Source organism: Gymnodraco acuticeps, unplaced genomic scaffold, assembly GCF_902827175.1.
Source record: "Gymnodraco acuticeps unplaced genomic scaffold, fGymAcu1.1, whole genome shotgun sequence".
In the NCBI taxonomy this organism is placed as follows: domain Eukaryota; kingdom Metazoa; phylum Chordata; class Actinopteri; order Perciformes; family Bathydraconidae; genus Gymnodraco; species Gymnodraco acuticeps.
This window is the reverse complement of record NW_022990125.1, coordinates 2,533,166-2,546,645: the sequence shown is the minus strand read 5'-3', so window position 1 is coordinate 2,546,645 and position 13,480 is coordinate 2,533,166. Positions and strand designations below refer to the sequence as shown.

General features: G+C 40.1%; 1 protein-coding gene across 3 annotated transcripts in view; it reads right to left on the bottom strand.

Annotated features, from left to right (window-relative positions):
* bmp2k (BMP2 inducible kinase) overlaps nt 1-13,480 on the bottom strand; it is an 83,390-nt gene that overhangs the window by 8,073 nt on the left and 61,837 nt on the right. For 2 of the 3 annotated variants that reach the window (XM_034216708.1, XM_034216709.1), the window contains exon 16: nt 4,892-7,077. The exons of the other annotated variant lie outside the window; for it this stretch is intronic. In XM_034216708.1, the coding sequence (XP_034072599.1) occupies nt 5,657-7,077 (1,421 nt within the window). In that variant the 3' untranslated portion in view covers nt 4,892-5,656. Of the gene's footprint in view, nt 1-4,891; nt 7,078-13,480 lie in introns of those variants that run through there. 3 annotated transcript variants of the gene reach the window in all.

Below are 13,480 nucleotides of genomic sequence, written 5' to 3'. Positions count from 1 at the left end.
TCCCATTGTTCTGGCAGTCCTCAATTAGTTCATGTTATGGTTGCAACCCAGTCTCATGACATTTCGTGTTCACCAACACGATTTTTAATCTATTGATTCGTGTTCACCAACACGATTTTCCCCTTTTTTTCGTGTTGCACAGCACGATTTTAAAAGCAATGTATTTCTACTGGTAATGTGTTTCGTGCCTGCAGCACGTCTTTTTCTCCGGTCGGGTCGTGGAAGACCGGAAGCTGTGTGGTTCATAAAAACATGTTCTTACTCAATATCAAGCCACAATTATTGCTTTTATTTTAAATCGTATAATTTCGGACTTTTGTTGCCGTCTGTGAGGAAAATAAATGGGGCTCAGAGCCTCAGAATACTGAAATCTGTATTTTTAAATATGTTCCTTCTAATTTGTTATTCTTTTCAAAATAACACAATGTTATTTACACACCAATAACACACAATTATCCTTGCTTTTATTTATTGGTTTAATTCCATAATCTCTGGCTTTTTTGGCGTCCGTCAGGAACTGAATTTCAAAATAAAAATAACCGGAAACAGACGTATATAAGGGACATTTCGAGCATCATTGCGATTGTCAACATTTCTGAGTTTAGGATGGCCGAAGACACTACACTACCCATAATCCCCAGCTATCGTTTAGGACTACAGTCCCCGTGATTAATCTTCAAACTCTGGGATTGGATGTTGGAGTGGCAGTGCGCCAAGGTTACGCCAAGCGTCAAACAGCTGTTTGAAATGGAACGAAACCACGCCAGACTATCCAAAACTGGAATCGAACGCCCCCCCAGAACTACACATGCTGGCTATTGTGTTTCGCAAAATGTTCTATGGGACGTCTCTACAGAACGTTTTCCCCACAATTAGAAGTTGCCAGTATTAAACACATTGGTGTTATCAAATGTAAAACATATAATTAATAAATGGGTGAAAATCACTTGTGTCCATAATGCGCAGCATTAATACCCACATGACAGCTCATTGTTACTTTGTAATTCTACTCCACTACAATTCAGAGGTTAACCTGGTATTTGTACTCCACTACACTTATTTGAGTTACTTTGCAGATTCTGATTAATTATGTGAAATATGAACAACCCTTAAATCAGACTTTAGTTACACCTGAGTAAAATTCAGGTAAGGTGATTGTCAAGTGCCAACAATCAGGAGAGATATTTGATAGTTGGTGCTTGAGAAGACTAAACATGTATCTGCAATTTACATGAATGGAAACGAGTAATACAGTATATTCATTACTCGTTATTCTCTACTAATAGTTAATTAAAGACTGTATATTATGGCTATTTTGCACATCCCTTTCAAGATTTCAAGATTTTCAAAGGTTTATTGACATATCATATACACAACTACGGTGTAGTTATGCAATGAATGAAAAACTTGGGTCACAGGTTCCTCAACAGTGCATTACAAGACATCTATCAATATGTGTGTACCTCCACCATTAAACTGTCATATTCTGCACATTTCTTATTCTATCTACAATATACATAAGAGTATAATTAATGTGTATAATATCAGTTAAAATAAGTGCTTCAACATAGTTAACATTGCAGGAAAGCAATATATTAGACGTTAAGTACTTTGTCAGGCTTAATATTTATCTGTAGATAGATACCCCCAAAGTGTTTTTCTTATTTAAAAGAAGACCTTAATCTGTTATTTAATGTTTAAATAAAGGTTAATTCGTTTTTCTGTTTTGCACCTCCTCCTATTAATATCTTTGTACATCCTGCACTAAACTGTTTTATTGAGATCACTTATAGTATCTTCTTGATTTTTTATATTCTATATTTCTATCACAGACCTTCTACTTTCCCCCTATGAAAGTATGTACTCTTAATATTTTTGTAATCAAATATAACATAAAAACAATAATTCAATAACGTGCTTTAACCACTAGGAGGTGCACACAAGGTACACACAGCCATAATAACTTTTTTTATTATATTATTAGTGTAGGACACTTGTATGTATGTACAACATCTGAAGATGTGTAGTTTTATTCATGCTTTCACATAATTTTACAGCATATTGCTATACTATTTCAGACTCAGTATTTACATTCTTACATTCAAAGAAAATCAGTAATATCTTTAAAAAGTACAAGTCCTTTTATATCAGCTGTGCACCGTTATGGTGAAAATATAACCAATCTATAAATTAGATCAAATGTAAAACTCAGCCGAATTAGTGTTGATACTGCAAGGAGACGTATTGTGTGAAGAGAAATTGAAGATGTTGTTTAATTGTTGATATATTTATGATCCACATCAAGTATTCAGTTTCGGCGGCATTTCTTCAGTTTTTCCAAAGGTCTTCTCATCAGGGCTCTATAAATAAAGAACTACGGCAGATCTGTAATATGTAATGCAGCCGAACCGTGTATTACAATGCCGTTATGTGATGACTTTCAAAGAGAAAAGCAAGAGCACTCGGAATTAAGTATTATTTTAAAAATGTTTTCCGGATTTCATATCATATAAACACCAAATCCCAGCATGCATTGCGGCTAAAACATCCAATCAGCGAGCTTAAACCATAGCTGAGGATCTTGGGTAATCGCTCGAAATGCCTACATCTGTTTCCGGTTATTTTTATTTTGAAATTCAGTTCCTGACGGACGCCAAAAAAAGCCCGAGATTATGGAATTAAACAATAAATAAAAGCAAGGATAATTGTGTGTTATTGGTGAGTAAATAAAAGTGTGTTATTTTTGAAAAGAATGACAAATTAGAAGGAAAAAAAGATTTCAAAAAATACAGATTTCAGTATCCTGAGGCTCTGAGCCCCATTTATTTTCCTCACAGACGGCAACAAAAGTCCAAAATTATACGATTTAAAATAAAAGCAATAACTGTGGCTTGATATTGAGTAAGAACATGTTTTTATGAACCACACAGCTTCCACGACCCGACCGGAGAAAAAGACGTGCTGCGGGCACGAAACACATTACCAGTAGAAATACATTGCTTTTAAAATCGTGCTGTGCAACACGAAAAAAAAAGGGGAACATCGTGTTGGTGAACACGAATCAATAGATTAAAAATCGTGTTGGTGAACACGAAATGCCATGAGACTGGGTTGTATGGACAGATCTATACAACTGAGTTTTTCAGAAAGAACTTGTGAATACAAGAGTGGTGCTCATACGTTTGCTAGAATTCAACCTGCATGAAACAATACAAATCAACTAAATTACGACCAATTAGTCCACTAAAGTCATGTCTAGACTCAACTCAGCACACAGTGTTCTGCTGCACAACATTTGTATTTATCTGCTGCTGGAATTAAAATATATTTATATAAAATGATATCTTTTTTGCTTAGAGTTTGATGAGGAGATTGATGCCACACATCTATGCTTTCAATAGAAAGCATTAGCAGGTTAGCTTAGCATAAAGAGTGTTATGGGAAAAAAGCTAGCCTGGCTCCGTCTAAAAAGTAGGTCAGTCTGCCTACCATCACCTGTCTTTAGTCTTTTCGTCACCTTGAGGTTTCACGGAAACCCCTGGGACCCGAGGACGTCACTGCTCCAGTTCAAGAAATAGTGTTACATAACTTCCTGTAAACATATATTAAAAACCCAAACTTTTAGTACTTATTGTTACACTTCATATGTGTTGGTAAGCACATTTTGGTACAGTTGGTCAAAGCCAGGCTAGCGATTTTCACTTTTACCAGTGTTTATGCTATGCTAAGCTAAGCTGACCCCCAGTTTCCACTGGGTCCGTCTGCGCCGCGCTGCGCCGTGGTTTTGGTCCGACCTCCTCTAGCGCCATAACCCACCGGACACGTCCCATTACCCCCAGTTTCCACCGGGTCCGTCTGCGCCGCACTGCGCCGTGTTACGGCTGCGCCGCGGCGGTCGTAAGGTTCGCGGCCACTCTAGTCAATGGGTGCTATTCCACCACACACGCCGCGTTACGGCTCAGACGCGTCCCAGAAGCGGCTCGGCGCAGCGCTTCTCTAAAATTAGGATGAATCCTATTTTTGCCGCGGCGCAGCCGTAACTTAAGATCGGGCAGGCAGCCCCCCCTCGCAGGAAGTGGAAATGTGAGCATCCGGGCCAGGCCCATCCCCCACATATACTAATTTAGCAGACCCCCTCCTTCATCACAACACCTCCACTACGATACGCACAATGGACGACGATGTTTTCATCATGGAAGTGGAAAAACACACTATTTGATATGATGTAACCAATGCTTACTACAAGGACAACATCAGAAAGGACAAGGCCTGGTTTTTAGTTGCTGCAGTTTGTGGAGTGGAAGGTAACAACTACATATTAATGTTTTAAAGTTAATTAATACTTGTAGGTACAGTACAGAGCCATTCAATAAACACAATTTAAACAGACACAAAAATAAAACATAACTACGTAGCCTACTTACTTTCTTGTAGAAGTACAAATGTCCAGGATGCCTGAATCAATAACAAAACTGCGAGCCTGCACGCACGACGCTACGCTTCTGAAACGCTTCTGGGACGCGTCCGGTGGGTTATGGCGCTAGAGGAGGTCGGACCAAAAACGCGGCGCAGACGGACCCAGTGGAAACTGGGGGTAAGGGTCTCTTGACTGTAGATCTACAGATAGGTATCAACCTTGTCAAGGCTTCAGTAAGAAGCAATGAGCTTGGGTTTGAGAGCCACACACAGGAATTCAGAAAGTGTTCCACTCAGATGTACACATTGTTGATCTTTTCTTATGATTTGTGAAAAATAACAAACGATATATTGTGTTTTCATTCTTGAGCGTGGATTTGAATTAAAACGTTGTGGGTTCCAATGTTAGAAGCACTTTCTGAGAAAATGGAGGTACACCTTGTGGGATTTTAAAAGGGTTTTAAGAACAGTGATCTAATGTGTTTGTGTTTTATTCATTCCTTATTTCTAATAAAATATGTTGAGTTATAGAATACACATTTAAAATGAACATTACTTACCTCAAAGTTTACGGTTAAAAAGGATAAAACAGTTAAGAGCCAAAATGTATACCTGATTCAATTAGCATTTTAGGGAAGTACAATAAAGTGTGATCCCCTCTAGAAAGTGTAATGCAACAAAGATGACAGCTTCACATTGCTGTGTGAATACTAGAGTTAAATGATGCATAGAGAAAGATCTAATAAGAATAAAACAAAGTGGTTAAAGTCAATTCCCGAAGAATCTCAGCGACAAAAAAGGCCAACGTCTGTGCCGTGGTTTCAGAGGGACTGTGTGGCAAGGCAGAGCCTAGCTAGCTCAGGTAAGGCTTTGAGGTGCTAAAAAATAATATTGGTAGATGAGAAGGCAAGCCATAAAGAGCTTTTTGCAGCGAGTCGAACGTTAAGCTTATAATCACAGTGGGACTTCCGAGAAGGTTTTCTGCTCCGCTTCAAACGTCTTCACAAGCGTTAAGATGCAGCATGAAAGGCTCTCAGCAGGAACAGCTGAAAGATATGTGGCACCGTCACTCGCACTCCACAGGATTGATGTTATTCAAATAGAGATGCATTATAATATTCTTTTAAAAAAAGATGCATTTGTTAGCTTGTCGTTTCATGGTTGATTGAAGATATTCGCAAGAAAGAAAGAAAGAAAAAGTGCTCGGGTGTTATTTAACAGCCCCTGGCAGAACAGGAAGTCACTCCTTCATTGGAAAAGGTGCAGCTCCGAACGGGTCGAGGTCCCCCGGCTGTGAGGGCAGTTCCTCCTCAGGTCCACTGTGGACGACCATTTCTGTGAAGGGCACCGCCCCGAAGTCATCCATGCTGCTGTCTTCAAGATCGTCGGGAAGTGAGCCAGACCAGGACTTGCTATTGGCTGGGCCCATGTCGCTTGTGCTGTCAGCGACTCCTTGATACTGGCTGTGCCGACTGCCGTCCTGCGGATGGAAAGGCTTGGCTCCAAAAGGGTCCAGAAGAACCTCGTCTACTGGGAGAGAAGCTCCTTTGTCTGTCCCCTCGGCCATGGTTATATCAACGCTGATGTTCTCTTTAGAGTTGGAGCTGCTGAGGAACTCGTTGCTGCTCTGCGAGTCTCTGCAGCCGACCTTCTTGTGTCTGCGGACTCTCTCAGGTGTGCGGTAGGTCGACTTGTTGCTCTTGCGACCTCCGGTTGGCGTACCGTGGTGGCGTTTGCCGATGCTGCCGCCTGTTGTGGTTTCCTGCTTGTTTTTCCTCTGTCGGGACGACAGCTTCTGGAGGCTGCGCTGCTTTAGCCTCTGCTGCTGAGGGCTGGCCGACTCCTCGAAAGACGAATGGAAGATATCTTCTGCGCTTCTGGAGGTTGTGGGGAACGGGGCGATGGCACCTGGCTCAAAGGGAGAGAAGCCAAAAATGTCAATGGGCTCAGGGGAAATGGAGAGCGTCTGGCCTGTGGATACATCACTGCCGCTCTGGCCCGACTTAGACAGGTTCCGGTTGAATGGCGCTTTGGTAAAAACATCAAAGTCGTCCCTTGTTAGCTGCTCGTCGCTAACTTGCCTGAAAGGGGCTTTAGCAAAGATGTCTGAGTTCTCTGTTGGTCCGACAGGCGAGGTTCCTCCAAGGAAGGGGACAGAACCAAACACATCCACAGAATCTTCAGCTGGAGCAGCTCTCACTCCGCTCAGAGATCCCAGAGGGCTAATCAGAGTCATGGCAGGACTCTCCGGAGAACTCCTGGGGGTCACTACAGCTGCTTTACTGGCCAGAGCTTTCTTTGAGTGGCTCCTGACCCTGCTGGGGTCATAGTCTGAGTCGGAGCTGTGCATGTCTTCATCCTCCTCTCCCTCTTCTTCAGAGTCCATCAACAGAGGCCTCTGCCCTAAGTTCTCTGGCTCATTGTCTTCACCATGTTCACTATTCAGGCCTTCTTCCTCCTCCGGCTCCTCTTCCTCACTGCTCTTTGGCGAAGGAGGGTCAGATTCAAAGTCACTGTCGGACTCTTCACCTGGGACGCAGTGGCTCTTTCTGCTCACTTTGTGTTCCTTAGCCGCTACTGGTTGCAGATCCTCTGGGGTTGAGATGAGGGCAAGAACGCTGACCTCCTCATTGGTCGGCTCAGAGTTTGTCCCATCTGCACCTGCATAAAGCAGACACACATGTAAGAGTTAAACATGCAACCAGCCTTTCAGCATTTAGAATATTCTCTTGAATGTGCAGATTAAGTTCCTCAGAGTCTTCCGGATATTTTTAAATCTGATGTTTTAAATAACTGGTGAAAGAAGGAGAATCTTGCTGCCAGAAGGACACTTTCTCATTTCCCTAAGAATGCCTTATGGCTCCTTTGACCTCTGTGTATGAGGCATTACTGAAATCTTGATTACTTGGTTTGGAAGTCCACAAATACAAATCCCAACAGTTTGTCCAATATTGAAGCAGAAGGAGCAGCGAAGGAGAAATTGCACAACTCAATATGTCGTAAAAGCTGCTCTGACTCCTCTACTCTAACCCTGCAATAAGAAGAGGAGGCTTACAGGCTTTAGAAATGTGCCAGTCGGCTTTTCAAGATGCACACAATTGCTTTCAAATTTAAATCTTTTGTTGAAAAGATTCAAGCTGTCACTTCCCTCTAAAGTTAATAATGAATAACACTTCTTTTTTTGCAAGTACTACTCCTTACTTCTAAATGTATGTCCAAGAGATTTGAATAACAACATTTGAGACTAAGCCTAATTAGCGAGTGGATAGTCTCCAATTATATTGAAAATAAATTGTGCTATACACAAAGAGCCAATTTATTGTTCCTTATCAGTGGAAAGTCTATATTAGAAAGCAGAGAAGGGACCCCCTGCTGGGAGCACAAGAATGGAAACCTCTCCGTGTCTTCAACCACCCAAAGCTGGCAGGACGTTATGACAGATTAGCAAACAGCTTTGTTGTAAAACTCTCAACAATAAAAGATGAAAAGTAATATTAATGCACAAAACAAGGAGGGGGGGTGCTCTGCATCTGCCTGCTCCACCCGACTGCTCCCAGATTAGAACTCACTTCTGAGAGTGACAACAATAGAAACATCTTTCATCAGGAGATTTGCTTGGTCGTTGTTCTTTTTGATGGAAAGCTGAAGGATTACACGCTGCATCTGATCTCTTAATAGATACAAATAAGTGGGGAAAACATGCACGATTCTGTCCTCTTGTCTGATGGAAGATAAAATGTGTTTGAGATGTCCGACAGCAGGGGCTGAAAGAAGTCTTCCCCTAACATCGAACACTAAACCCAGATTGATTTGATCAAGCTGCAGAGTTCAACATTTACAAGCCTTTGTGACTCAACCAAAAAATGAAACAAGCTGCTAATAGAAGCTAACTGCTAATATGATAATATCACTGGCTTCAAGTGTTAGAGGAAATAGGGCGAGACGCTGAATTACTAACAGATTTATTTTCAATTGTTTTATCTCATTTGGAAGCAGGAATTGTTAAACTGACTGTGTCTTGGCTTCCTAAATGTTACATCTGCTGCTTTCTCTCTCTGTTGTGTCCAATCATCGAAAAAGTGTCTCATTAAATACCTGAGTGTGTTGGTCTGAGGGTCAGGTACAACAAGTGATTTACTTTTTTACATTTTATGGATTTACCGAATGATCATTAAAAAAAAAAACACACTATTTAAAAAAAAAAAAGCACAACAAAATAAATATTGAATATATAGTAGGCCTACATGTCTTCCTCCCGTGCTGACGGTTAAAGCTGCTGTGTTTGAACGCAAACCAGACAATAGAGGGGAAATCACGTAGTCATTTGAAAGATGTGTGTTAAATGTGTTTGAATGGACAGAGGAGCATTTTCCTTTTTAGACCAATCAATTCAAGCTGATACGTTATATAATAAATAAATAAATATAATTTAATAATTAAAATAGATAATTAAATGTAAGATGGTTGAGCTGTTTCTTACAAATTGAATGTCGCTCTGTTTATGTTTAAGGATTAAACTAAATTAAACAGGATTATATTAAATGTGTTAAAATATCAATTGGCAAAAAATGCCAATGCCAAAAACAACTCATTATACTTTATTTATTTTGAAGCAAAATGTTTACCGCGGGTATCTTATTATTATTATTATTATTATTATAAAAAGCTGCTCTGCCTATTTTATTAAATAAAAGCATGTTATCACCTGAAATGTTCTTGTTTTCGAAATACATATCTGAAGAATGAATTCCTCAGCGTAATAAATGGGTATTGGGGCGGGGGGAGAGAGAAACTCCCTCTGGCATGGATCTTGGGATTTTAGCATTTGCACAAAAACCTATACCACACTACAGGACAGTGAACATCCCACCAAGCACAACAGGGCCCCTTTGAGGCAGGGCAAACAGTGAAAACTGAAGTTGAATACACTACACAGAATGTGTTAGTCACCATCAGGGCTTTAGCATGCAGGACACCTGTCCGAGTATGCTGCTTAGTTTTGACATGCCTTAACCCGGAACTTGTGTTTAAACATTTGACATTCACATAACATGACATTGTACATATCATTTTGTAAACGTATTAAACAAAGACAGCCACGTTACCCAGGGAACATCTTGCACATGGTGTAGTGGTGGAGAGACTCTAAACCTTCACATACTTTAAAGAGCCATACAAAAGGAACCAAAGTGAAAATTGCTTTTAAATGTTTTTTTTATTTATCAGTAACATTCTATAAAGAAATACATTCACACTCACAGTATGATACAGAACAACAAGATAAGACAAATTATTGATCTATAGGTTGAATTCTTTCTGCAGGAGGAACCAGGAGCTGCTGGTAGCCAGGAGGACTACAACTGAAGCCAACACTTCTCGTGAGGATGAACTCAGAAAGATTCAGAGCTTTAGTGACCTGCTCTGGGGCTTCTATCGGGACGGAAAGCTCGACAAAGAATGCTAATAAAAAGGGGAAACCAACCCCGCAACAGAAAGGATAAAAAGCACATCAATGTAAACAATATATATAACAACATTCAATGTCTATGCTTGTTCAACCCCAACAATCTTGGGATATTATTTCACACTTCCTCACACTTTAATAACAGGAACTTAAAGTGCAGTTAATGGCTCTGGTCGTCCCCTTCACTTTTTTTGGCTTTGATGGTTCGATTATACTATAGACTATAGATCCATCCACCAATACACATGAACAAGATGTTTCGGAGTATGGCTGTCTCACTGAATGACAAATGAACTAAGCAACAAACAAAAAACTGAAAATGAAGTTTTACCACAACGGCCCAATAAAAGCAGGCAGTGATACGAGTAGAAACATGAAGGGGAACAGTAACAGTTCTCCAAACTTACCTTCAGCTAAACACATGAGCTATATTTGACCACTTATATACAAAAATGAGCATGAAGATGGGTTTCTCACTTGCTGCTCTAATGTGGAATAACAGCGGCAGTGAGCACTAACAAACATACAGCCCTTTAGGATTGTATGGATTCTAAAATATTCACCGTTGATAGAGGTCATCAGCAGTCAGCAAGCATTCCTATCAGCACAACAAGTTACATTACACTACTGCATGTGCCATCAGCCAGTCGTGTTCAGCATAATAAAACAGAAGGGACTATGTATAAGAGTAAAAGTTGGTCAGTTGGTGCTCAAACATAAACAGATCTATGTCATGGGATCAATCAGATCAGGAACAGGGAAGCATCACTTTTAGGGTCAAGAATTGCAGTGGTGTGTATGTTTTTGCTTCTGCTTATTTCTCAAAGGGGCCCTATTATTATTAATGTGCAGGTTCATAATTGTATCTTGTGCCTATACTGTGACAAGTTGACAAAAAGGTCTTTATTTTCCACATTTAGGAAACTACAGATGTATTCTTCTAAATGTAATCTGAGATAATAAAAAAAACGATTTTGTAATCGTTGTATGAAAAAGCGTGATCAGCATCGTCAGTCAGATTAAACAAAAAGGCACTTTGTTTTCAGAAATGGAAACCAAGCGACTTCCACTTTAAAAGAAAACCGTAGAAAAAATGTAATTGCAAGCCAAATGTTAAATTGAAATATGCTGTCACACTGCCAGTGACTGCTCTACAGCCTTATGACATTATTATTAGCAATCCTGCAGTTTCAGAGAGATCAAATCTTGGTCAGGATTGAATCCACACCCCTATCATATTTTGTGAATGCAGCAAAGCAAAACAAACTTTGGCCATACTGCTGGATGTATTTGAAGTGTTCTTACATACATGGGGCTGGCACTGTTTTATTTGTTTATTTATTTAGTTGGCACTTATAGACTGGTGCAGTTAAAAGTCATTAAACCAGGAAAAGCATGTTACCACTTCAACTTCCCTCGTCTCGAGGTCAACGTTTGATTGAATGTGTTTGTGGTTAACAAGAGCTTACAATGTGACCGATGCCGTGCGCGACCATGACGTAGTTTGTTCATAGCATTACGTATTGTTTCTGCCAATTGCACTACGCTTCAAGAATCCCAAAGTGGTGTTAATACATGGAGATTATCCTGCAGAAACAAACGTGCTGGGTATTCAAATGTGTGTGGGCAACAAAGCTTATTTCTAGCAATATACCAAAAGTAATTGCCATGGCTTTTTGTTTGAGGGACCCTTGTGATGCTAACTTCCGGGTGAGGCTCACAAAAATATGTAATCACTGCACCACTCTATGTCACATGTCGGTACACTAATGGCATGTCCTGATTGGTTTGTACGACAGAGAAACAATAACAAACGGACTGATTTATGCCAGTTGCTGGCAGTGTGTTTGCATTTAAAGAGCAACCTCAATAACCAGCTGACACACTGTGATGGCACACACATAGGAAGCTAATAGGCTGAAAGGAGAATTCTCTTCATGCCAGCCTGTAGGAATCACTCCCAGTTCATTTGACCGTTCTAACATTACATTCAGTACAAAAGTCCCTTCAATCTGTTTGGTTTCATTTTCTTTTTTTTTGGTTTTCCAATTTGAATTCAAATGTATATTCTTTAAGTAACAAGTGAAGACAATAACATATTTCCACACCTACATTCAAGTGCTTAGAAGTTTATATTGCATCATTATCTTGTCTCATTCTACTCTAAACTGTAGCCACTGGATTTGCATTAAGCCTGCATGTTTAAGGACACGAGATGAGTTTACTGTAGGAAAACTAAATCTATTCTCATTTCCCTTTAGAAAATATCTATGTGTTTTAGTGTTGATACGGTTTATCAGTAAATATTACAAACAGCGTTTTTGAACTGCCTATTAAAAAAACAATTCACATTTAAGGAACAGGAAGAGTACAGAGGCACAAAAGCTTATTGCTGCCACCGAAAGGTATATATGTTGAAATACTGCGCTGTGATATTCACATTGTTATACCAAGGCTATGATCTGTGTCAACCTCATGCAGTCTGACTGGTTAGTTAAGCCAAGTTCGAGCCGAGTATGTTAACACGGCCTGCGCTGTAAAGAGCTCAGTCCACACATGGACATTTGAGGCTTTGTCCAAACAATTCATGTATTAGTGCGGTATATTTGCAGTTTTAATGGCCGCAGAGAATAATGGTGTTTAAATGTAAACAGGTGGCCAATAGACACAAGTTTGGTAGTTCAAGTGTTCCTTTCCCTTAATGGTATATGGTAATATCAGTAGCAGGGCTGAGTGATGTTCGAGTATATTAGGGATTCAACAGGATGTACAACATTCACAAGTGAAGGTTTTTAGTTTTTTACAGAATTAAAAATGTCTTGCAACAACTTAACAACTTAAAGACTACATAAAAAAAAGAGACAAAAAGGGGGAGGGTGTGACAGGGCTCCTGTGAAACCCCACTGGCTCCAGTGTAGGAGTTCTGAAGAATAACCCCATTTTATGTCACATGTAATTACTGGACTCTACAGAGGACTTGGCCAGGTTTGGTCATACATTTGGAAACGATGGTTGGATTCAGCCTACTTTACTTAGTGCTTCAAGTGGTTTTAGTGGAAAATAGTGTTAAAATAAATAAAATGATGGACCTAGGTCTTCCGTCTGTAAACATGTGATTCCACCAGCAGATAACCCATTCACAGAGCTCTGCTGCTCAATGTCCTCACACAGAGGGCGAGGATGGTGCTCTGAACGAAGCCCGGTTACACAAACTCAGGGCTTCCTTACTTTATCTGTGAGGGCTCTGGTGAGACAGGACCCCAGGTTTAGGGGGCGGGCTTGGTTACTTCTCTTTCTGAATTGTGTCGTGTTGGCACAAACATGTGTCCTATAGCGCACTCTAGTAGCATCTTTTTTAAGTTTGATGTATGATCATTGCAGGCTTGATTGTACAACTTGGAGCTCAATCTTTCTGCAACACAGATTGTTAAATGGTGTGTTGTGGTTATTTAAAATAATTATTCTCGGAAGAGAAAATTGGCACTAAATATCTGGATCCAAGAGCAACATCCACTTCATCAAAGCAAATGATCCAAAGAGACAAACTGTAAGACCGAAGACAGCTGCAAGTAAAAACATGTTCAGCACTGGCTGAATACC